At 36.4% G+C, this 27,120-nt stretch overlaps 1 protein-coding gene across 5 annotated transcripts in view; it reads right to left on the reverse strand.

Annotated features, from left to right (window-relative positions):
* The window catches only part of ERBB4 (erb-b2 receptor tyrosine kinase 4), a 1,164,558-nt gene that overhangs the window by 39,111 nt on the left and 1,098,327 nt on the right, over positions 1–27,120 (reverse strand). For all 5 annotated transcript variants that reach the window (XM_044241525.1, XM_044241523.1, XM_044241526.1 and 2 more), the window contains exons 21-25: positions 10,881–11,036; positions 8,422–8,497; positions 4,721–4,867; positions 2,190–2,287; positions 686–856 (exon numbers count right to left, since the gene is read on the reverse strand). In XM_044241525.1, coding sequence (XP_044097460.1) covers positions 686–856; positions 2,190–2,287; positions 4,721–4,867; positions 8,422–8,497; positions 10,881–11,036 — 648 coding nt within the window. The remainder of the gene's footprint in view (positions 1–685; positions 857–2,189; positions 2,288–4,720; positions 4,868–8,421; positions 8,498–10,880; positions 11,037–27,120) is intronic.

Genomic DNA, 27,120 nt, shown 5'->3' on the forward strand with positions numbered 1-27,120 from the left:
GTTTATACTTCAAATTGACAGGGAATATTTAGTCTCTTAAGTGAAAGAGAGTTGTACTTGTATCAGCTCTTGACTATGATCATACCATCTTTTTAAGAAAGCCTACCTCGTTAAGAATTTTCATTTATTTATAAACATACAGTTTTATTAGTTTGAATGGGTTGATTCTTTGTTAATTGAATTGGTAGATTTTTAAAAACTAAGGTTTAACTAACATAAGACAAAGAAAACATTTCTCATCTTGAAATCCTAAAGATATTTCAGAGAACTTATCATATTTCCCATGCTTGTGTTACAAAATTAACAATACATGGCCTATCTTTCATTGATAGAGTATGTTTTTAATCTAGGAATCCTGTTGAAATGAGCTGCATAATTATTTTGTAATTCTAGGGCTTAAAATATATTTGCACGATTTTATTTTTATTATTTATTTAATTATATTATTTTTTAAAAATATTTTATTTATTTATTTGACAGAGAGAGGGAGCACAAGCAGGGGGTGTGGGAGAGGGAGAAACACGTTCTTTGATGAGCAGGGTGCCTAATGCAGGACTTGATCCCTGGACCCAGGGATCATGACCTGAGCCAAAGGCAGACACTTAATGACTGAGCCACCCAGGAGCCCCTGCATGATTTCATTCCTCAGAAACAATATGGGAGGTGGTAGATGATTATTTCTTACCCTATTTGAGTCAATTCTTGCTCTGGAAGTGTAGATGGGAGGTGGGATATTGAAAGCCTGAGGAACCAGGTACTCCTCAGCATCCATCATGTCTTCCAAATCCTCTTCATCCAAGAGATTCTGAAAGAACTTGCTGTCGTTTGGACTGGGAAGCTTCATGCGGTCATCACCCTAAAAGTTTGCCCACCAGACAAAGAAAACATAATTCTTCCTTTCTTCTGAAACATGCGGACTTTGCAGCAAATTTACGGAATATCAAAACAAGTGGTTGAAAATCCATGCACTCGTTTAAAAACATAATTCTTTAGCACAAGTACCAGTCATGAAGAAGCCTGTAACACACTTAGATGTGACAGGGTAGGATAAATACATTTAACAGATTGTGATAAATGCCATCAGAGATGAGTAGAGCAGGATACTCTGGCTGTTTTGAGGGAGACATCATCTATTTCAGATCTGAGAATAACGGTAGGCTACATTGCCAGGATGTTTGAGCTGTGACTTTAAGAATAAATAATAAAGGGCAATAGATTTATCAACCTTTACTTTACTTTATTGAGTTGATTTGACATTGTAGCGTTCTCAGGACACACAGGCTCCATGATTTGTCCTATAACATAACACTGCTAACGTGCTAGCTTTCAAAATCACAGCACAAGGGGCAAATCATATAAATGATGGTGGGAGAGATACCAAAATCCTACTCTTTTTTCCTTCAACTATTTCTTAAATATGATTTTTTCATTTTTCAAAATTACGGATATTTTTGTAAACCAGTTGTTTGTGCAAATTAATTTGGGAAAAAGATAACTGGAAACTATTCTAAAACCTGGCTTTTATCGTGATGTCAGACTATTGATAGAAGGATAAATGCTACCTTGCTTTCCTGAGGAAAATTAATTCCTGAGGAAAAAGTAACTCAGGGTCTATTTGGTTATGATTTAGGTAAAAATAATCATAGATAAATATACTACAATTTTTAAATTATCTAATCCATTTTTTCTACTGTTTAATACAAAATGTTCTTTGCGGCTATCATTTGATTCATATGTACATTAATTCACTTGAATCTGAGTTATTGCTTGGATACTGTATATCTTCCCAAACAAGACACATTAATAAATATTTTTTTAGGAAATTAAATGTCAATATATTGAAACTTTTAATTCACTGTCTTCAACCATGGCCAAGATTAAAACAAAAATCCATCTTTCTTTTATTCTGAAAAGGAAAGATTATAATAATGGACATGATTTAATGCATGTTAATAAAAAGCAGAGTGCTCGAAGACTTGTCTGGGGATAAGGACTTCTTACGTATATGGATAATCATAATTATCTGCCTGTTTGGTACTGCGGGCCCTTGAACAATAAGGGAAGATTCTTAGAAGTAGTTGTGACATCAAGTGGAAGGTTCTTGTCTGTAAGTCATTTCACATGATATTCTGCTTAATCGACTTATGAGCAGTGACTTCCACAGTTCTAAAGACCAGATCTGTACCAACCTGAATAACTAGGTATCTTTGAGGGTCTCGAGCCATCCTCGAAAATTCAGCAGCCAGTTCCTTAAATTTAGGTCTACTGTCAGCATCAATCATCCAACCTAAAAATTCACACAAAACACAAAAGTCACTCTATCCATAATTATGAAGAAGTAGGATGTTAATTTTATGAAAACATAGGCTAGGTTTGAAAAATATTGTTTTAATAATAATAATGATCTAAAAAAAACCACACACAAAGCTAAAGAAAGAAACAATCCAATAGGTGAGCTTCTATCTCAATCAGTTTGTTGATATTCAGAAGTAAATGAAATATATGATAGAATAACAGAAATTTTTAAGGGCGCCTTGGTGGGTCAGTGGGTTAAAATTTCTGCCTTTCAGCTCAGGTCACAATCCCAGGGTCCTGGAAGGCAGCTCTGCTGACCACTATATCACCAACGCTGCACAGATCCCAGGGTCTTGGGATCGAGCCCCGCATCGGGCTCTCTGCTCAGCAGGGAGCCTGCTTCCCCCTCTCTCTCTGCCTTCCTCTCTGCCTACTTGTGATCTCTGTCTGTCAAATAAATAAATAAAATCTTTAAAAAAGAAAAAAGAATAACCGAAATTTTTATTTTATTGATCTAATTTAAAATTAATTTTTCTTCTTAAAAAACATAACCTAAGCTAACTATGGGAACTTACAGAAGCTCTGATTTCTTTTTTATTTCCTTAAGTATGGAGAGAATGCCTTTTTTTAAAAAAAATTTTTTGATGGTAATAGAAGAGGTGATAGGGATATAATTTATTATTTTACGTCAAGAGTGACATGGAGCTTTGGTTACAATGCAGTACGCCAGCACAGAGGGGGAGAAGGGAAATGAAAGCAACTTTCTCATGCTACTCTTTTCCTGGTGGGGAAAAAACCAGTGCAAAATGATTGGTAATGTTTGTTCAGCAATAGCCATTAGCTTATCTAAGTACTAGCCTTTGCAGCATAAAAATACTATCAGCAATTTTCAAGGTATGTATTATTATTTAGCTGGGAGTCTAGATAAAATGGGTCTTATCTCCCCAGGCTCTGTTTAACTGATGAGATCACAAGAATAAAAGCACCTAGCTTTTCCTTATTTTCTTGCCAAATGACCCTCTTCCTAGGTATTAAAACTCATAAAAGCAAGGTAAAACTCCCTATTAGGCAAAATATTTTCCTGATTTTTCATTGTTTCATCAGAGCAGCTAAATGAAGTACGTAAATCACTTCTGATGCTAGTTATGAGATCAAATCATATAATGCATGCATGTTCTTTAAAGTTCCTTCCATAGATGACTACTGAATGATGTTTGTTCCAATAAAGCTATAAGGTTTATTTCCTTTTTCTGGGAGTTCAATTTTTATTCTTGTTCTGGGAAGTCTTTGGGTGTCATTTCTTATATCATTAATATCAGCTGAATTTTTTTCTCTCTTAACAAAGCTCAACTATTTGCATCCACTTAGGAAAAAAAAATGCTGTTGATACCAAGATGCTAATGAGGGAATAGGTGTTTCTGGAACTACTGGAATCAAAAAAGGTTAACTTCACCGGGAGGTATCAGTTTCTTTCTAACTAAATATTGAGTAAATAGAGCTATGCTTAGAGAAAAGGGCAAGCTGACCTGAACTGGAAAGCACATTTTTATTTCTTCCCTCACTGACAGAATGTATCACGCATGTCATGAATATAAATCTGAGTAGGCCTAGGTCCAAAGTCTCGTATTAATAAGATGCTTATTCACCTTCACCAGTTTGTTTCTTTGCTAACCCTGTGTAAATCAAAAGGGGAAAACCCCAGATTACACAAGAAAGATTGCTGAATGTTAATCTCACTTAAATTAAGTAGGAAACTCCAGAGACTTCCCTAATTCTATTTAAATTAAGAGCCTAGGCTGCCAAAACACATTTATAATACATATGTGTCTGGGGCATAGAAAGAAGAAAGAAAAGTAAGAGCGTTTGATGTAAACAAATGATCAAATTTAAAAAAAAAAAAAACAAAAAACACCAAACATTCGTAATCTTTTTATTTCACTGCAGAAATACATGTCTTCTCACTTCCCATTCTGCCCTGCTAATTTCCTGTTGACTAAAACTGGTAAACGTATTTCCATTTAATTCATCTTTTTAAACTATCTGTTTCAAGCTTTCTTTCTTTATATTTAGATCATTTGTTTAGACCGCTATTTTCCTATAAAGATTACTAACATTATTGTGACTAATTACATCTCTTTGTGAAAGACAATTTGATTGTCACGGAAATGATAAGAATCAAAGTGAAATGAATCAGAAGAGTAAGAGTCATATAATTTCAACTTTATAATGTGGAAGCATGCATACTGATGCATATTGCTTCCTATTAACAACAAGCCAAAAACACAGGTGTTTACAAGATTTTTTGTAATTACTTTTGAGCTTTCACATTTTTCAATATATAAAAATATTAGGCAGGTAGATTAATCCATACTATTATTTTACTAAGCATGACGATGGCGATGATAAAATTATTTTGCAATCTTACATTTGACCATGACCATGTAAACGTCAATAGTGCAGATCGGAGGCTGGGGCAAACGTTCTCCTTTCTCTAATAAATCTGGGATTTCTCGGGTTGGAATTCCATCATATGGTTTTCCTCCAAAGGTCATCAGTTCCCATATAGTGACTCCTAAATTAGAGATCAAACATTTACATAAGCATATTAACAACATAATTCGAAGAAACCAGCAGAATGCCAGTGACAAAAGAAAACTCCCTGGAAGGCAAAAAAAAAAAAAAAAAAAAAAAGTCTAAAGAGGGGTGCCTGGGTGGCACAGCTGGTTAAGCATCCAGACTCTTGGTTTTGGCTCAGGTGGTCATCTCAGGATCATGTGATCGAGCCCCACCTCAGACTCTACGCTCAGCGCCTGCTCTGCTTAAGACTCTCTTCATTCACCCCCCCACTGCCCCTACCACCACCACCACCACCACTATAAAGTACATAAATAAGTCTTAAAAAAAAGTAGTCTAAAGAAAGGCTCTTCAGATTTCTATATCCATTAGAAGAAGCCCAGTGACAAAATCTTTGTGGGAAATTCAATTATCTTACCATTGTCTTGAAATTTTTTAATGAGTAGCAGAGAGAATTCCGAGCGAATGTCAGAATACAGAGTCTATTCCCCATTTCTACTTTTAGGTAATATTAATGTTTGCTGGTCCAAGTTAATTTTCACTACACAGCAATAGAGCCTACCAAACAATTTATTATATACATGTGTGCTTAGTATCAAGTAATTATGATTGCAGATAAAATCTGATGTTGACTAATTTTGAGATGACCATTTTTGTGATTTCAAGGCCTATAGGCTAAGCTGGGATGCCAGAATGATTACCTTATGTTATGGTAAATCACTGTGGTTCTCTTTTTGACTCACACAAAGAGAACAGATGGAATGAAACACATTCCTGTCTTTAACACCTGTGAGAGCCTGAGGGATCCAAATATAACATAATACCTGTGAAATAGGTATCACAAGATTAAAGGGAATCAATAATAGTCGATTCCTTAGATAAGAAATCACTTTCTTGAACCACTAGAACAGTGATTCCCTCTATAAAAGCAAATACCCTAAACACCAGCCTGCAAATAGCTAATTCTGATAATAATGTTTCTGGTTGGAACAATAGTATATACGCTATAGGTCTCTTTATGATCTCATAAATATGCAATTAAAAAGTTATCATTTCTTAAGGATAAGGATTTTAAGCTCATACATAGCAATTTCTGCATAAGATTCTTACCTAGTGAATTTTGATGGGTTCATATAATACACAACGTATGTTTTAATTAGGACTATGCTTTCTTTCCTACTGGAATGGATTATTTATTCAAACTGAGGTCTTTTTTTACCTTGTAACAGTTATTACTGGCTGATAATAAAAATACAAAGCTTAAGATATAAAAGTACATGTGAACTTCAAATTATCCTTATCATAATATCATTAACAATTACTTGATTTTTCTTGTTAATATTTTCATCTTATGATTCTTAGGTATAATATAAAAATGTAACTAGTAACACAATTTAACTGTTTGATCTTGATTAAAATCCTACTTAATTTTGCATATTGAAGAATGGCTCTGTAGAACCAGTAATTAAGACTGAGTGTCCATGAGGCAGGCTGGAACAAGTTAAGAAGAGGATGGCTGCCCATTTCTATTCATTCAGTCAATATAAATACTTATTTATAGAATATGTGTTTAATGAGGGCATTTTGTTAACTTATGTATGCAGTTATAAATGCTTTCACCTCTCTAACAGAACTTCTAAAAAAATAACTTCTAATATAAAAAATTGCAAAGCAATTACAAATCAAAATAATAGAAACTATAATAAAGAGAATATAAACTATAATAAATATAAAAACAAAAGAAGGAACATCAAAACCCCCACTTCTGCCAATAATAATCCAATTATATCTTTGCAGGAGTGACCACAAGATAGGGTTAAACAGAGATGGATATAGAAAGACAGTCCCAGGAAAACTGAATCAGAAACACCCTCAAAACTTAAAATCCTAACATTTGAACATAAACCATAGCCAATGCATATTTATTTTTATAAATTAATTTTTATATTAATTTATAAAAATAAATACACATCTGGTGGCAATTTTCCACAAAGGTACATTGTAAACAACATTATTTTTCTCTCTGCCTTATATGCCTTTTGCAATCAACTATGATATATCATAAAAATCTTAAAATACCTTAGGATGTGGGTTGATAACCTGGGCTATGTTTCAAAGCAGAGTACTAATTATCTATCTATCTATCTATGTACTTATATTAGAGGTTATTTAAAATTGCTTGCAGCAGATTGCTGCATTTAATTGAGGGAAACATTCATAGAAAAAAAAGTTAAAGAAAAGTGATATACATATCATATATTAAAATATAAATGTCAAATATTAAAATATAAAATCTAATTTGTTTCATGTAATATATATGTTAGACTTGTGTTCTGTGTAGCCTTCAGCGTTCAACAACTTAAATTTTTCAGTAGTTTCCCTATATTTGTCTAATCTCAAGCACAGCAAACTTTCTACTTCAAAGCTTTTTAAAAAATTTTTTATTTTTTCCAGAGTTCCAAAATTCATCGTTTATGTACTACACCCAGTGCTCCATGCAATATGTGCGTAGAATACACCGTACCTTTTCAGAAATTTTAAATAAACAGCATACGTGTGTGGAGGAAAAAAACACTTTACAGAAATGTCTTAACTTTTTTTTTAAAGATAATTTATGCTTCTCTAGATAAGAGGTATAAATTCTCTATGATTGAATGGATTAAGTCTTTTTTCTAAAAATAAAGAACAAAGATAAAGCTAGACTTAAATTTGGTAAACTTAATTGTAACATACTTTCAAGTCACACCACCATTTTTTGCTTAAAGGGCATCATGCTTTCAATTTGTAAGAAATACTGGTTCTTTGCAACATATTTAAACTCAGAAAACGCCTTGATGCATTCTTACTACTACCTGGATGGACTTCAGTTGTAAATAGCCAGATAGATCTGATTATCTCATCTCAACAATTGAGTTAAATGCAATTAAATGAATATTCTAAGTTTAAAATCACTTTTTCTGGGTTCATATTATTCGTTCTCTAAGTTATCTGTTTATTCCAAAGTAGTTTGTAAGTTAAAATCAAAACTGCAATTAACAATATTCTCTTCTATTTCTCCCCTCAGATTTGCTCTCACCTTACTGCTTTCAGTAATTGTTCTTTATTACAACAACCTCTTTCTTATTATAGAAAAGACATTCTTTTATTTTTAATATATGTTTTCAAAGATTTTTTGAAAAATCAAGGCTATGATGCTCTATGATATTGTTCCTAAACTAAAATTGGTTATTTTTTTCCGTCAAAAATGATCAGAAAAGTTGCTACCAAACAAAGGTTATGGTAGACAACTGAGATTTTAATATATTACATTTTAGAGAACCAAGAAATATCTAAAAAAAAAAAAAAGGCAAATAAATGATATATTTAGACGGTTTTTTTTGTTTGTTTGTTTTGTTTTTAAGTAGAAGAGCAAAGAGTTAATTCCTTTTGGAAACAAGGCTTGTAAGTAGGTATTTCCAACAAAATAAAATAAACTGGCTTAAATATTTTACATGAGCCTAATATATTTATTTTTGCCTTAAATCCCTTAATTCACAAGGAAGACTTATTTACCATAGCTCCAAACATCACTCTGATGGGTAAATTTTCTGTAGTGTATACACTCCAGAGCCATCCATTTAATTGGCATCTGAGAAATAAAAAGAGAAATAAAAAGTGAAAGCCTTATAATTATATAAAAAGTCATTCTTATATTCATTTCCCAAAATATGAGTCTCTGGGCTTGCCTCAATTGTATTTTTTGATTGTGTATTTTTTGTATGTATAGAAAATACAGATATAATAATAATAAACATTTTTTTTCAGTACAGAGAAAAATGAATTAAAATTTATAAAATTCATAAAGTGAATTAACCTAAAGATATATTTATTTTTTAAAGCTTCATAAACAATGAAAAGTAAAATAGTATCACGTTCTATAATTCTTAATTAATTTTTGGCAATTAATTTTGTTACTGGTTAATATTATGACTCACAATATCGATTCCAAACATTTAAGACATATGCTTCTAAAAATATGATCTACTACATTCTCCCCCCCCCCAAAATGAGATTCCTTACACTTTCACTTATTCTTTTTTACCCTCAGAAAATTTCTGGCTACCAGTGAGATGGTCTATTTCTATACTTGCCCCCACTTTCTCCTTTTATATAATTTGGTCACTTGAAACACCTAAAATAATGAATTCCAAAGTTAGGCTTGCTTTGTTCCCCAGCCACAGATGATCTCCCTTGTCTTGGTTAGCCAGTATTGAAAACATGTACCATTCTCAGACCAGGAATTATATAAAAGAATGTGAGAGGGTCAGTACCAATCTATTATCACTACAAGAAAAACAACTCAACTCACATACCCTGCTGATAAGGGGTCAGCAGAGTTAAGTTTCAACTAGGAAGGGCAGCATTGTATAGCTGGAAATATAATTAGATTCTATGGAATAAAGATAAACACTTCTACTCTGCAGATGAAAGCTTATAACTAAACAGGCCTTTGAAATCATGAGGTTTGCTGCTCACCAAGGTGACACCAAGGCAATTGTATGACAGAATCACAGTATTCAGTGAAAAGGAACAGAAGACACACTGAAAGTGATTTCCCTATGGGCAAGGAGTTAGCCGACTTTATGGACTACGGACGTTGTGTTAAAGAAGTAAGTTTAAATCACAGGTGGCTTGATAAAGACTTAATGGTTACCAGGCATTTAAAGCTATAATGAATCTTGCTTTAGACAAATCCTACAGCTGTATTTTCTTAAGACAAGTGAAGTCATGTGATTTATAGACTTCTACTGTGCACTCTTACAGTGAATTTCAAAGCTGTGGTCTCAAACTGCTGCAATTTGCTAGTAAACTGGCAGAACAGCCTAATAAAATCATGGAAAGATTGGGAAATACTATAAAATGAAAGTTATTTTTTAATTTTTCTTTTGTGATAGGATTTGAATACATATATAGTTATATAAGAGATCATATAAAGTAATATAAAAATCATATACTACATGACATTCAAAAATCAATGTTAAACATTTGGAAGCCTATCATTGCAAAATATTTATAATCTATATTTGGGTGGCTCATGATAAATAAAGCACATGATAAACATATTTAAATGACATATCAATCACTTTTTTTTGTTTGTTTGTTAGCATGTGTTTACACATCACCATAGGTTAAGGATGCATTTGCTTATATCATTTGGCCTCTCCTGATCTAAGTTTTCCCACATTAAGCTAGAGGGACCTCCAGATGGAGAGGAGATATCCTCACAGTTTAGCCAAGAATGGCAATCTCAACAGTGGGTTGATGATGAAAAACAAGAGCTGGAACTAAGGTCTGGGCTGAGGCCATATGGCAGAAGTACAGTTGTCAGGCGAGGCCAGAGACTGGACAGTCAAAAAAATAGAAGAGGCAACAGTACTGTTAAGATCCCCGGGATATAGTAGCCTACATTTTGGTGGAGAGCATCAGGTTAAATAAAGCAAATTAGTCAATCACATACTACAGTAAAGCTTAAAAAAATAGAGGCAGGAAAGAGAAATCTGTTTTATCTGGTGTAAGAGGATTAGAAACTAAACAGGATGAACAAAAGTTCCCATGAGTTATGGTTCTTGGTATCCCGTGCGTTATGGTTCTTGGTAGTAGCCAGGCTTCTCCCTAATCGATGAAAGAACAGTTGTGTCTCTCTGTAGTGGTCAGTCCTGTGTTCTTAGGATCAGTGAAACAATTTTTATGGTCCTGGATTAAAGTATAATTTCCAGTTCACTTAAGGATCCACCCACTTCCCAATACTGGACGTGACATAAGGACCACTAGAGATGAACTGCCTTATTTTGGCTACTTTCGGGAAATTGATATTGGTATATATAATATATTGACCCTGGATGGAAGAGAAGGCAAATGGTGGAATTAAGATTTTACACTTTCCTAAACTCAGATTTAGTGGCCTCTTCCTCTATCATGTAAGAAGATAAAATATCATATTTTCAAGCAATAGTGCTCTAAAAAACACCCACCTTTCCTCCATCAGCATTATATTCTTTTTCATCTCCTTCTAAGAGTCTGGCTAGTCCAAAATCTGTGATTTTCACATGGTTTGGAGATTTCACTAAGACATTTCGGGCTGCTAAATCCCGATGAACAAGCCGTCTTTCTTCCAAGTACATCATTCCCTGAAAAACACCAAGTTCCAGAAAGATAGTCAGTCAATGCCTAGACTTTTCTGTTTGTCTAAAAAGCAGTTTCTTAGCCTTCCGTTACAAGTGCTGGATTTCTTTAAGCAAAGCCAGAATCCTGAAATATAAAACCTGGGGTAAAAAGCAAACCACAAATAACTTTTGGCCCTTTTCCCCTAAAGTCCTATAAAGAATGAATTACCTGTACATGTGCTAAATGTTAGGTCACTTTTTCCCCTCAGAGTTGTTACACTCTTTTGCAAACACTTGCACTAGTGAGGCATACACGTGCCTCAGTAGATAAGCTAACACACACTTGGACTGAACCCCATATTTCTAGTTGTTTTTTTCTCAATAACTCCTGCTTCATGTCATCCTCCCTGTACCACACCTGCTCCAAATAAAACACCCATTCATAATTTTTTAAAAATATTTCACACAAAGGTTTATTGGTGCCAAAATCACCATCATAGATTCTATCCAGGCTGAAGAATTATATTATTAATTATGCAAAAATGAACTATCCCTTAAAGGCAAAAGCCTGTAATTTTTTTAAATGACTTCAACGGCATTAGTAGTCATTGTAAGAACCCACAAGTGAAATTATGTTGTTTATAATGACCCTGAAATTAGCCTTTAATATGTTTTCTTCATTAACTATATAGGATAATTAAAAATAAAATATATTGCTGATTGCCAACATTTGCCTATATCCACATATATCCATGTATGTTCATGTATATATTCATAATCCATAGAAGCAACAAATATCAACTGACTTTATCAGTAGAGAAACTAAAAATCATTAAACGTTATCCTTAACTAAAGGTTGATGTAAAAGCAAGGAAGTAAAGACAGAGGCTCAGATTAGAGTGAACATATTCTTACTGAAGTGTTAGAGGAATTCTGTATTTGAGGATTTCAGAGGTAAAAAATGTTGTCATTCAAAAACAAAATCATAATCACTAGAATATGGTTAGAGCATACTCTCATGCCAATAGCAAATCTAAGCTGTTGATAGTTAACATTAGAATTGCAGGACTTTAAAGGATTAATGGTTGCTGATATAAAAACAAAAGCTGTGGAAAACAGACACATAAATCACACAGGTAAAAAAAAGAAAAAATATGAAATGTATACCCAGTGTAATGTAAAGAGAAGATTACTTCAAACAGCATCATGGGCCAAACACTATACTATAAATGCCCATTAAACACAACAGTGGAGATACTGGCTGATATGGTCCACCTGGTCAGCTGTTGGGTGACACCATTTTTATTAGTGTTTCCTGAAATCAGCCCACAACTGAGGTCTTCTTTCCTAAACACTGCTTTCTGTTTGAGTATGCAAACTTAGAAACTCCTAGAATAAAGTGAATCTAAAAACATACAGCCTTTATATGACTTAAGGGATCAAAAAACAGACTTATTGCCTTGGAGATAAGATTTTTTCAATTATTTGCCCATTGAAGGAATGTCCACAAAACATTCATCTTTCCTTTCTTACCACCTTCATATCAGAATACAGAAAGTGTGTTGGCAACGAGTTAATATTCAGATCCACACACAATGACGGAGCAACACTATGTCCCAGGCATTGTGCTAGACAGCAGGGAAACAAAAGAGAGAAGATCTGTTCACTGAAGGAGGACAGAGCTATTAATGAACTGGGCAGACATGGAATATAGACCTGAGTGAATTGCTCTGATACACATAAAGGCATTTAAGGAGAGTAGTTTTGATGATCATCTGTAGTAGAGCCTAGCAAGTATGCATGAGATGGGAGCCTTCAGAAAGATTCCAAGGCCCAAGTAAGGTTTGAAAGATGTCCACCAGTTGGGCAAGGTGAGGGGAAAATTGCAGTTAGAGAGAACACACATAAGGGCATCAATACCATGGTGTACTTGGACAAAGGTATGTGATTCAGTATTTCTGAGTCATTACATATAAAGGCAGGAGAGGGGTGAATGGTGAGTCTGACAAAATAAGAAGAGGCTCAGTTCAACAAGGGCCTCTTATGTGTCATGGTAGAGAATCTGAGCTTTGCATCTTAGGCAGTATTTGATCTGGTGATGCAGAAGTTGTTTTAAAAAGAAGAGCAACACAGTATCACTGGAGTTTTGAAAAAAAATCACCTGGTACATAGACAAAGGATTAGATACAAATACAGCTGAAGTTGGAAGCCCCTGCTACAATACACAAGAAAAGTGATGAGATTGAAAATAATAAAGGTTACAAATTGGCAGTTTATGGGCTATATCCATTTTCCACACATATTTTTTGATCCCCATAGTGGGCAACTTTCAAACATCCTTTTTAGCTGATGACTGGCTGTATGCCATTGAGGTCACCTTCAGCTTGCCAAGATCCCACCACTCACTATTACTACCTACAAGTTCATTTATGATACTCATCTAGCTTCAATGCATGAGCGTCTGAATCTTTGACTAAACTAGGCCAGAAGAAATTTCAGGGAGAGGACAATTCCAAGATACACTTATATAATAAAATAACCATCCTTGGTAATCGAATAATGAAAAAGAGAATAGATTATGAATGGTTGTGTTTCTTGACTTTAGTAATTTAGGTTGATAATAACAATTCCTTTAACTAAATATTATCCTAATGCAAATAATAGTGATATATATCATACCAATAGAGAACTAATATTCACCAAGAAACTTAATACCCTAATGACACATTCTATGTTATGAGCAAAACTATAAAAACTCCAAATGTTCTATGATATTATATACACAAAGCTGTACCTAGTGATAGGCCACCTTGAATCTCAATTCCATTTGTCTATAAAAGAGGTTTTCTTCCAAATAATGAGAACTCAATTCAGGAAACCAGATGATAATTTCTATATAGTTTCCTCTACCCACCTGACCATGATTAAAAGAAATAAAAACAGAAGCATCTGTATTATTACCAAATCGTCAAAATATATTTGTGTGGTTGCTTTGCAACTATGAGTACATTATAGGAATAGTAACACAGATAATAACCACCGCTAACATTGACTGAGAACTCAGAACAAGGCAGGTATTAAACTAAATGTTTCTACCACAATAGCTTAACTTAATCCTATGAGATGCATACTGTTTTCATCCCATTTTAAATATTAGAAGACCAAGTCCCAGAGATGTCGTTACTTGCTCCAGGTTATCTAATGAGTGATAGAACTGGGATCTGATCCCTTGCTGTGGGGCTCTAAGCTCTACACATTTAAGCCTACCCCCGCCCTTGATGGGTCACGGGGTCATGTGGACACGTAGAAATTAATGTACACAGTAACGCCACATAGCTTTAAAAGATCCTCGTTCTTTTGGAGCAAAAATATTATAAGATGTTTCTGTGTGAACTGAGGGCATATGCAAGTGACTGGCTTGTTTATATTTCTATTTAAAATTCAGCTTAACTATAGGACTTTTCTGATTTGGCAGGAATTTGAATTACATAAATTAGAAACTTAATTCTTGCATCGGCCCCAGGATATGCAGGATGGTGGAGTTGGTTTGAGTGTAGATTCTGAGGTCAATTGCCTGGATCGAACCCAGCTCTGCCATGTTCTAACTGTGTGACTCTGACAAGTTAGTTAATCTGGCACTCATCTTTGTCTCTAAAATGGCCATAAAAGCACCTATACCACAGATTGTTGTAAAGATAAAACATGTTAGTATATGTAAAGCACTCAAATAGTAGCTGCCACATTGTAAGTATAGAACATGCAAGCTTTCATTATTTTTCCACAGATATCAACAGCCCTAGCGTGAACAAGAATAACTTACCCTCATTAACTTGAATTGCTTATTTGAGAAAATCTGTGAACCTCAACTAATATATCACAGTAGGCGTTCAATAAATGTTTACAAATGGTGATATGTATACCCATAACCAATCCATCATGATTAATGTGTAGGTATAAATTCCAAAGAATTACTGTTCAAAGTATTATTTTAGTAATGATTCATTCACCTGAGGATGCTGTTATATAAAAAGAAGGAAAAATTAGGGAATCTACTAAAAGATTCGGTGCCCTTCATAAATATATCACAGAGTCACAATTTTAGTGAGGAAAAAGGTCATGAATAATGGCCTTTAGGTTGAAAGTTTTCAGTGCTGCAGAAAGGGTGAATAAAATAGTAGATTTGCTCTACTGAAATATCTGTCTTTTATCAGCACTGAAAGTTTTTCATAGACATATTTTAGGAGCATTTTGTCTACTTCTAGACCCAAGTGCTATAAGTCTGATTTTACCCAAGCTATTCAGAATTTACCATTGTCCACGCCATTCAGTATTTTACCATTTTTTCATACTTGCTCTATAGGCTATAATGAGTTTTCAAAGAGTACTTACTTATTTTCTGCTTTGCTTATACCTCTTAAGAGGTGCTTTAAATGAATACAATCTAGCTAGGGAAAGTCAAACTTAACTCTGACTTCCAGAAATGCACTTTAATAGCAAAACCAAAGATAATTTTATTATAATTGAGTTTAAAGTTTTAATCTCTGGTTAAAATTGACTCATCTAAACTGCTCTATAGAAATATATCAAAATATTGGTATTGATGAACACCTAGCAATGACCTTCTTTTCAATCTTGTGATATTTGAATTATAACTGTCTAGCAAAAATGCATTATTATTATGTTTTAATCTGATGTAAAAATGTATTCTGCCCAGCTGCAGGAAGCTAACGCAAGTCAAGAGAAACCAGACTATTTTTGACAATAAATATTTGCTTCCCATATATAGGCCATATGACAATTTCATCAAACACATGTGTGGAGCTAAAAATTTCAAGCTGCAGTCAGCTCTCACAGGCATTAATCTCTGGAGTTAGCAAGAGTACAGTTTTCTTTTCTTGTTTTTTTTTTTTTTTCCCCTGTTTTCATTCTAATAACCCGAAGCTTTTTTAATAACACAGGAAGCTTCAGGAAAGCTAGCTTCAAATGAAAATCACTCCTCTTTTCTACTTTTCCTTCTAAAAGAATTCTATGCCTGAGGGGGGAAAAAAAATCCAACTATAATGCTCTCTACTGTTAAGGCTAAAGATATGAGCATGTTCAATGAGAGAAAGGGGCCTTTTTGGATGAAGTAGCTGAATTTATCCAAATAGTGCATGAAGGGAAACTAAGGGGTTCATAATTAAATCAACTGAGAAGTCTTTTCAGCCAGAGAAGGCTGGTTCAGGGCAGCAGAGAAAGAACACAGAACTGAATGTTGGAGTTAGAAGTCCAAGAAATGCTGTTCACTAGGCTTTTGACCTCAGATACTCATTTCACCTCTCCTATAAAAGTGACAGACTGGCCTAAATAATCTCTGAAGTGTCCTCTAGCTTTAAATTTTTATTCCATGATAGATGGAACTCTACAACAGACCTATATAAAATACTAAGTCATAGGCCAATAAAAGACACAGCGAACAGTAAAGAAAGACATAGAGTAGATGCCTCCCTTCAAATATTTAGTGAGAGCCATGAATATGTTTTAATAAAAGTCAGTTTCATGCATCCAGTGTTTAAGATGACAGACTTTAGAAATAAACCCCAGCTCTTAGTAGCTTTGTGTCTTTGGTCAATTTATCTGTGTTTCAATTTCCTCATCCATTAAAGGCATGATGATAGTATTTACCCTGAAGATTGTCTTGAGGACTCAATGCCTTCATGTTTATAAAATATCTAGAGCATTCAGTATTCTAAGATATCATGTATTTTCTAAATAAATAACCTTAAATTCAGCCATCTTATTAAAAACACAATTTGACTACTGTACGAGAAAGAAAAGATAGCTAAATGAAATACCTACTGGCTACTCAGCACAATTAGGTGAAGTAATTTCTGTTTCTTGCTCATTTGTCCCTGAATATTCTCCTATTATTTTTTTCAGAGGGAAAAAAAGCAGATTCACATTGCTGTGCTAAACTAGCTTAGAGTTATTACTCATGGTTCATTCTTATATCTTCTGATTGTACCTATGATCTTCAAGAAATTTTGTTAGATAGTATGTAGTTCATAAGGAGATTTTGAAATATTGAGGGCTAAATTTATATCAGCTAAGCAATGGGTAATAAAAACAACACCTTGTTATTTGAAATGTATATTTCACAAAGTCCCAATAGTATATTTGAATGTGAGTAAATGTGTGTGTGTGGGTGTGTGTGAGTGTGTCACAGGCATGCAAGCATACAGTAGGTGTTGTGGTGTATTGCTCAGAAACTTCTTCAGGACCAACAGACTCATGGGGAGTGTTGGCTGTTGGTAGCTCCCAGCTGCATCACTTTGGATGCTTTGATACCTCCAACCCAAGTGCTGCTTTGCTGGGGGTTTTTGCCTTCTCAGAGTCAATACACATTTAGCAACTGGCTGAATGCAGTTATAAAGTCCATCCCCCCATAGATGACAGCCTTTACAGATTCCTGGGGCTGGCTACGAAAACAGATTTTTTTTTTTTTCTTAAACTCCTGGTTCTCTACATTTTCTTCAGCTGTTTATTCAGAAGTTTCATTTCCCGTCCTTCACGAGCTTTTGGAAATTTGCACCACAAGAATTTGCAGGACAGCCTGCTTGGAACTCAAAAGTCTCTTGGGGCGGCTGGGTGGCTCAGTGGGTTAGGCCGCTGCCTTCGGCTCAGGTCCTGATCCCAGGTCCTGGAATCGAGTCCTGCATCGGGCTCTCTGCTCAGCAGGGAGCCTGCTTCCCTTCCTCTCTCTCTCTCTGCCTGCCTCTCTGTCTACTTGTGGTTTCTCTCTGTCAAATAAATAAATAAATAATATCTTTAAAAAAAAAAGTCTCTTAAAGTAACAAAATAATAATAAGAAAGAAACAAAGAAACAAAATAAGTTAAGGAGCTTAGGTGAGAAGTCACTGCTTTCCTACCCTATAAATAATGGGCAAAAAAGCTCACCTGCCTGGATCAAGAGAATACTAAACATGCTATCGTTTTTCCTTCTCACTGACCTCTTGCCAATATGATCACAAGGAAAGGAGTGAATCGTAGTGTCCATGCACTCTCAGAGAAGTATACTTAAAATAGATTACTTCTGCTCCTTAGGCAGCTGATCAATAAAGATGTGGATTGCAACGAGAACGGAGATGTCTGTGAGCTGTAGTAGTTATCCTCTGTGTCTCTTCAGAAATTAATTAAAAATCAATGAAGTGTGCAAACTATTAATACAGCAACCTCTAGATTTACAGATAAAAGCTGAGCCTTCCTCTGAGCACATACATACTGTGCAAATACATTCAGACACTATGGGGAGGAGGCTGAACGTCTGATGCCTTTGTTATAATTGAGCAGAAACAAATCATTCCTAATATTCTCTCGTTCCACAGGGTTGCATGCTGTTGACTGAAAACCATGAAGTTCAGTGGGCGGGAACGCGTGCATGAAATTCTCCTTCTTAAGACAATTATATCAATTTTGGGAGGTACATTTATTACAAAGCAAATTGTCATCATACAGGGCTAAAAATTTTCAGTGACTATTTTTTTAAGGGCAGTTTACCCATTTGTAAGTCCACGCAGTTGAGTTTATTTATAACTCCTGAGTATTTTAGAATAAGTATCTTCCCTTGAAAAAAGTGAAATCCCTATAACACTAAAAGCTCTCATGTGATTTGAGCCATTTTTCTGCCCACATATAATGTATCATTCAATTCAGTTCTGCCTCTGTCTTATTCAGATGCTATGGACCTGGCCCATTCTCTGCGAACGCTTGCTCAGCATAACACGTAAAGCCTACAAGAGCGCTAGCCGCGCAGCCCCTTCCTGAAGTCACCCAGCTACTTTCCATCCGCCTGCTCTCCACCCAGGCTTCTCTGGCTCAGGTTCCTTCCTCCTTAAAATTCTCAGAAGGATGGGAACCACAGCTTTCAGTTTTCATTTCAGTTTCTTCCAGTTGATTCCCAAGCCCATTTTGACGCATTTCCTTTGTTTCAAATTTGCCCTCTCCCTTTGACAGGATGCTAGGACTTTGTCTCAAGTCTCTGCGCAAGGTAACAGGAGAAAAAGATTCCTGATGTAGGCCCTGGGTCATTTTCTAGCCCCACATCACCGTAAAAATATCAGATATCGCCAAACAATAAAAGCAGAATGGCTTATCGGTTCTTAAACTGGCAAGAAATTGTCATCTGAGTTTTTGCGGTTTTCATAGTTTGGGGGTACGTGTGGTGTCACAGTAACAACACAAATCTCACTGTCTCTTGGCCAAACCGGCCCGCCGAGCACCTGTAGCTATTTGCTCCTTAGAAACTGTTTGCAGATATTGCTGGGGTTTCCCCAGTGAGCCTCACTGACGTTCCTGAATACTTTCTGGGTTCTTTTTCTCAGGGCTATTCACTGATAATCCGCATTCTCTAAGCCTCTGGAGCCCTGTGGAAATGCTGCTGTCTTTCTAGTGGCTGTCTCTCGGTGCTGGAGAAGTTGCAGCGCATGATAATTCTCAACAGTGAACATGCCCTTCCAGTCTCCTCAGCCTGCCAGCGCCCTGCGATCTTCCTCACTGCTTAGTGAAGAGTTCTAGGTGCTTCTGAACTCTGTGCCCTAATCTGCCCCTGGCCATGTTAACTGCTATTCTCGAGACCCTGGTCTCAGCCCCCACAAAACCTTATTCCCTGACTTCAGCTTCTGACTCCGTAAAGGCTCAGACTCTGTCTAAGACGTAGGCAGGGAGGACTAATACATTCCTCTCTAATTCTCCCCTTTGGCCCCATGCATTTTTTTGTCACTGTCTCATTTTCCAGGGGCCGCTGATACACCTGCACATGCGCACACCTGCTGTCACGTGCGGAACTGCCTCTTCTATCCCATAACTGGGATAGAAGCAACTGGACTGTCCCTCTAGCTTCTCTTCTTGGGATTCCTCTGCTGGAACTCCGCGGCTCAAACCAACCTCAACATTCTGTCGGCACTGTTGTCTTGGCACATACTGCTTCCTTTACCTGCAATGTCCCTTGCCATACAGAGCTAGGCTCCTTCTACCTCGTTTCAGATGCAGACTTGAGTAGATCTATTCTCTGGTAGATCACAAATCAGTTGCCATTTCCTCTACAAAGCCCTCCCTCACTTCCAAGGACATTATGGGATTATGTCACTCTTATATGACCTTAAAATGTCCATTTTCCTTATCTATTGTCTATCACCTATTTAAAACTAAACGTTGAGATGATCAAATATCGTTGTGACATAACTTTCTGTGTAAGGCGAAATCAAAGTTACTTTATAAAGCAGAAATAACATTTATAAATTAGGCTGCATCTTCTATGCTCAAGCTTTAGAAAGACTATGTTGCACATGACACGATTTTAGCAGTTTGAGGTGAAAAGTAGAAAAAGATTAGAAAACATCTCATTCCCAACTGAACACTCATCTACTAGACCGACTAGCTTGTAGAATAATTTTTAAGAGAAACAACAAAGTGAGGGATGGGAGTACTAAGCTATGTTTTGGTTTATTCAGATCCTACAAGTTTAAGTTTTAATCGTCTTTCCTTTTTTTGCTTTAAACCCTTAAGAGTCCTTAACTGCCTGAAGCTGAAATCAGTGTGTTCCTGCTGAGATGACTTAATTCAGTTTGATCCTTCTCACATTTACTAGTCCATCACATTGCAGACAGTCAATAAATAGTAGTCGATGGATTGATTTCCCCCTCCCTACTCTATCTAGTCATCCATAAGTCTTCTACTTCCTTTCGGTCACAGGGTTAGGAGAGAAGGAACTCCTGGCAATAATAAATATGCTCGCCAGCATAGAGTCGTGTAACAATTAAAACTAAAGGAAGAAGAAAAAGGATAATATTTAATATTATTGGAAGTAATTTTGTATTGTTAGTGATCTTTTAATTATGTCATCCCTTTGCTTTTTTTTTTGAGACTTTAAAGATCTGCTATTTTTCAGGCTTACTTGCATATGTATTACAAAGTGCTTAGTGATTATCTTGACTTTCTGTTTTTCTACAAGGTAAGAAAACCATGGTGCGGCTCATACACACTACCAAAGTAGAATTTGAAAGCTGCCTTCTTCATCTGCACCTCTCTCCCATTCACAGATTTATGCAGTTGATACGTCACATGGGAAAAAAAAAAAATATCTGAAAATATACATCACACAAACCGTGCTCCAAAGAGTCATTCTCATTCGATTCCTGTTCATCTTTGATCGCTGATTACAGTACGTGTGTCAGGTTTATTTATTTATTAAAGATTTTATTTATTTGACACTGAGAGAGCAAGATCAAGAGCGAGAGATAGAGCACAAGAAGTGGGAAATAAGAGGAAGGGGAGAAGCAGGCACCCCGCTGAGTAGAGAGCCCAATGTGGGACTCGATCCCAGGACCCTGAGATCATGACCTGAGCCAAAGGCAGCGGCTTAACCCACTGAGCCACCCAGTTGCCCCAAGTGTCAACTTTAAAACAAGACTTCCCGGGCCTCAACATTAGCTCGACCATTCACTAAATGCAGCTATCCGTGTGACCTTAGTCATGTTTTTTCCTCAGTTTGCCAGTATCTTCATCTACAAAGTGAGGATGGCAATAGCACCTTTCTCATAAGGTTGTTAGGACAATTAAATTATCTAGTGCTTGGAAAATTCTTAGCACAGGGCCTGGTCAGTAGTAAGCACTCAACAGTGGCAGTTATTACTACTGCCCCATATGTCTAGCACCTTGCTTAATGATGAGTCTCATTTTTCAAAATTTTAGCTTTTGAACAATTTATAGTTTTCTCAGTCGTTCTCAAGCAGACTTTTATTCTTATAATATAAAAGATTATCTATCAAGCAACATTCATGCTTTAGTACTGCTTTCATACGACAGTTTAATTACTTTCCTTCTTTCCTTCTCTCTTTCTTCCTTTCCTTTTTAAGATTTTATTTATTTATTGAGAAAGAGACAGAGCACAAGGGGTGGGGAGAGGCAGAGGGAGAAGCTGGGCTGAGCAAGGAGTCTGATGCGGCTTGATCCCAAGGCCCCTAGATCATCACCTGGGCCAAAGGCAGTTGCTTAGCCAACTGAGCCACCCAAGTGCCCCACAACAGTTTTATTTCAACAAAACTTCGCTTTGTGCTTGTACATTTTCATTTCTTTATATAATCACCTGAATGACACTTCATCTTGATGTTTCAAGAAAATAGAGTGGAAAATGAAAATGATAAGAAAAAATTTCCTCATGAAATTAATAAAATTTAGACAGATAGAGAAATCAATAAGGATGTTGAAATTAGCATATCTTCAACCACTACTGTATGTATACTCATTGAACTTTTTTTTTTTAAAGATTTTATTTATTTATTTATCTGACAGAGAGAGAGAGATCACAAGTAGGCAGAGTAGCAGGCAGAGAAAATGGGGAAAGCAGACTGTGGGGCTCAATCCCAGGACCCTGAGATCATGACCTGAGCTGAAGGCAGAGGCTTAACCCACCGAGCCACCCAGGTGCTGCTAGTCATTGAACTTAAGCCCAATGACTGTATATTAGTTCTTGAAAGAGGAAAACTAAAGTACATGGAGAAAAAGCTGTAAATGCTTAACTGCATGAGGAGTAAAAGTACAGAAAAAAATGATATATCTCATGATAGTCTCAAGTTATCTATAATTTTTTAAGATTATATTTTTATTTATTTACTTTTTAAAGACTTCATTTATGTGACAGAGAGAGACACAGTGAGAGAGGGAACACAAGCAGAAGGAGTGGGAAAGGGAAAAGCAGGCTTCTTGCCATGCAGGGAGCCCAATGTGGGGGTCAATCTCAGGACCCTGGGATAATGACCTGAGCTGAAGGCAGGTGCTTAATGACTGAGGAACCCCAGTGCCTAAAAGATTTTATTTTTAAGTAATCTATATACCCAACATGAGACCTAAACTCACAACCCCGAGATGTCAAGAGTCACATTCTCTACCAACTAAGACAGCCACGTGTCCCTCAGGTTGTCTGTAATTGAATTCCAGCTATAATATGTAGATTTATTATTCACATTTAAGATTTCTACTTTTGCCTATTTTATGAGTACATTATGCATGGAAATTGGGGCCACCTTTTATTTGTATATATGTATGCATATTTCATTATTTTATAGACTACTAAAAAGAATAAGGCCAAGTGTTATTTATTTTCTCTTGATACTTTTCTAGCTTATTGTGCATATAATATTTTTTGTGTATCCAGTTTGCTCTATATATAATTGAAAGGAATAAAGAAAGTTTCCTTGTTTCTGTCAACAGTCATCTATTGAATACCTCTTATGTGCTGCTGGGCACTTTGCTAATACTTTTACATATAAAGTTGACAAAGGGTCTCCCTCAAACTGTTCAGAGTCTAGTGTGAGAGATATACAGGGGCACAATAAAAAATGTAAAGGAATTTTTCTGAAAGTGCAGAAAAGGGAACTGTGACACTTCCATGTTGCTACAGAATATCTCACAGAAAAGGTGATGTTAAGTGAAAAATAGGTATTTAAAACTTGGGCTGTAATGTAGTAAGACTATTCTAGAGAGGATAAAAAACATTAAAAAAATGACAGTCACAACAAAACAAAACACAGAGTCCTAAAAGGTAAAGGTATATTTGGGAAAAAGAAATACAAGAATTCCTATGAGGATGGAACAGAAGTCGGCAACACTTAAAAGTGCCATAATTTTCTAACTTAATTGTAACTATCGAATGTGATCTACAAAGGAACCACTGAAAGTTTGGATGAAACAAACTGTCAGATTTGGCAGTTTGAGTGAGGAAAAAATAAGGGTAAAAGAGACTGGAAAGAATCAAGGAAATTGGTTAGGATGTTATAATACTGCCCAGATAACAGTGGTTTAGGGTTTGACTAAGACAATAACTCGGAGAATTAATATTAGGTTGAGAGCAGCAAATAAAGCTGGGAGCTTATCACTGATAATAAAGCCATAAGAGAAGTGAGAGAGAGAGAGATTTTTCCAGATCAAACTCGGGAAAATCATCATTATTACCTGAGAGGGTAAGGGAGGGAGGAGGCAAAAGTAACCAAAAGGAATGGTCAGATTCACAGAAAAAGGACAGACTGGTATTGGGGAGAAAGAGGGAACTTCAAGGTGGAGCTGGGGACAGTGTCAAGTGCAATAGAGGGGTCAAAAGAGTGACTGAATGGAGATCCTTAAATTTGGAAATGGAAATACTGGTGGGTGAGTCATCTCAGACAAAGGTCTACTACAAAAAAAGACCTTCTGTCCATGGCCCTTCAAAGTACATGTCCTTCTGACATGCAAAAGACATTCATTCTGTCCTAACAGCCCCCAAAGCCTTAACTCATTCTAGCATCAATTTTAAAGTCTAAAGTCTGAAGTTTCATCTAAATATCACTTAAATCAGATGTGGATGAAACTCAAGGTATTATTCATTCTGAGGCAAAATTCCTCTCCAGCTAGTCACCTGTGAAACCACACAAGTTATGTGCTACCAAAGTACAATGGGGGACAGGTGTAGGATGGATATTTCCATTCCAAAAGAGAGAAAGAGGAAAGATGGAAAGGATGATGTGTCCCAAACCTAGCAAGCTGAATTCCATCAGATCTTAAGGCTGAGGAATAATCTTATGTTCAGTGATCTGTCTTCAGGATCCAGTGGGGTGGTGGTCCTGTCTGCACAACATTGTTGGGAAGGGTACCGCTTCATCCTCATGGCTCCACTGGGTAGTCAGGCCCCATGGCTTTGGACAGAGGCCATCTGGCCTGTGAAAACCAAGACAGAGGCTCTGATAACTTCTGAATTGTTTTTGGGAACACTTTTTTCCCTCTTCTTAAAGAAGAATGCACATTCACAAGCCAGATTGCTCCATTATCCAAGGAGCTGCTCGAAAAATCCAACATCCTTTTTTCATTTTTTCCTCTCTCCATCCCCTTCAGTTAAAAATGGCAGTGCTCCTGCCATTTTGATCTCATAAACTCTTTACTGAGTAATATTCTAGACATACCCTTGGTGTTCACTTCAGAACATGCTTTTATTTTTTAAAATTTTTATTTACTTGAGAGAGAGAGAGAGAGAGAATGTGTAGACACAAGCAGTTGGGGGCAGGGGCAGAAGGAGAAACAGACTCTCCATTGAGTGGGGAATCCAACTCAGGGCTCACTCCAAGGACCCCGAGAAACTATGACCTAGGCCAAAGTCAGACACTTAATAGACTGAGCCACCAGGCACCCCAGTATTTTATTATTATTATTTTTAAAAAATATGAATAGGCTGAGAATTTTCCAAATCTTCAAGTTTTGGTTATTTTTTGCTTACCAATTCCTTCTTCAATTCATTTCTCTCTCTTCACACCTTATCATAAACAGTCAGGAGGGATCACGCTTCTCCTTCAACACTTCTTTTTAGAATTCTCAACTAAATATCCAATTTTACCCCTCACAAGGTCTGCCTTCCACAAAACACAAGGACACAAACAATTCAGCCAAATTCTTTGCTACTTTATAACAAGGATCACCTAGTTTCCAACATGTTCCTCATTTCCATCTGAACTCTTACCCCAGTCACCCTTAACGAACATACTTCCAACATGCACCTCAAAACCCTTCTAGCTTCTACCCAGTTCCAAAGCTGCTTCCCCATGTTTAGGTACTTTCTACAGCAGTACCCTGTTTTTTGTATCAAAATCTGTATTAGTCCTCTCATGGGGGGAGGGGTGCATAACAAATATGGTAGACTAGATGGCTTTCAAAATAGAAACTTCTCACAGCTCTGGAGTCCAGGAAGAAGGTGCTGGCCAATTCAGTTCCCTGGGGAGGGCTCTATTCATAGCCTCCAGATGGCTACTTTCTTACCATATCCTTACATGTTAGAAAGAGAGAGAGGAAGCCAGCCCTCTGGTGTCTCTTCCTATAAGGTCATTAATCACATCCTTGTGACCTTATCTAAACCTAATTACTTTTAAATACCATCACATTGGGTGTTAGAGCATGTGAAAATAAATAAAGGAAACCTCACTTAAAATAATGGCATCAGGAAGCCGGGAAGAGGGAGCTCTCATGCACATGACCTTTCGCAGGGGACAGAACCAGCAAGAAGAAGAATGATAACTATTTTGACAAGGAAGGATATCGTTCACATAGGAATTTTATATACTGCTTCTAAGAAAAGGAAGTATGACCTCTCTGCCCCCACCAACAGTGTACTAACCACTGCCCGCAGCCAGTGCGAAACTGCCACGATCTTAAGCTCTTATTGTCCAATAATTTTTTTTTCAAAACAACTTTCCCCACTTTTCGCCTAAAAATCTAATAAAAGCTGACCTCCCCTTTGTCCCTTCGGGCTTGCATAGGGTTCAGCATAGCTTCTTGTCCTCAACTGCAATTTCTCTGCTATTCCCAAATAAACTCATTTTTTTTTTTTACTTAAATAAAATTGTTCGTAGCTCTGTTTAAAGGTAACAGCCTTCAGCAGACACATTTTGAGGGGATACCATCAGTCCATAGTAATTGTTCACCTTGGGGAAAGCCACTAGATTGCCATAGACTCAGGGGTCAGTGAGGTTTTGGGGAATACTGGCCCACAAAAAAACTATGCCCCTTTTTAAAAGTACATGAATGGACAGGCAGTCACTTTAAAAAGAAGAAGCAAGTTTGGGGTCATTTACCTACCACCCCTGGAGATCTGATACATAAGATGCATGAGAGGAGCCAATGAGTCAGGAGAGGTTGATGATAAAGGATGAGAAGAAATAGTGGAGAAATATTGCAGCTGTGTTGGGATCAAGAGTGTAGATAAAAGACAAGACTTTCTCTGAATCAGCAGTGAAGGAGAAGTTGGGAGCTGGGAGAGAGCAACAGAGCACAAGCTCGTGGCCTTCTATCCTTTTTTTTTTTTTTTTTAAATTAAGAAACAGCAACACATGCTGAGAATCAGAGGTGATCTAAGACAGAGAAAGAGGTTTGAAATGGTCCAAAGTAGAACATTCTCAGCAAAGCAGGCGTCCATGGAGAATGGGATCGAAAGCTCACAGAACAGGGCTAAGATCACCACATATAATTAAGGTCAATATCAGATAGAAATCATAAGCTTGTAATTGCATCAACTGACTCGAGTATTTTATTGTCCTCAGAAGCAGAAAAAGAGGGT

Source organism: Neovison vison, chromosome 3 (assembly GCF_020171115.1).
Source record: "Neovison vison isolate M4711 chromosome 3, ASM_NN_V1, whole genome shotgun sequence".
Classification (NCBI taxonomy): Eukaryota; Metazoa; Chordata; class Mammalia; order Carnivora; family Mustelidae; genus Neogale; species Neogale vison.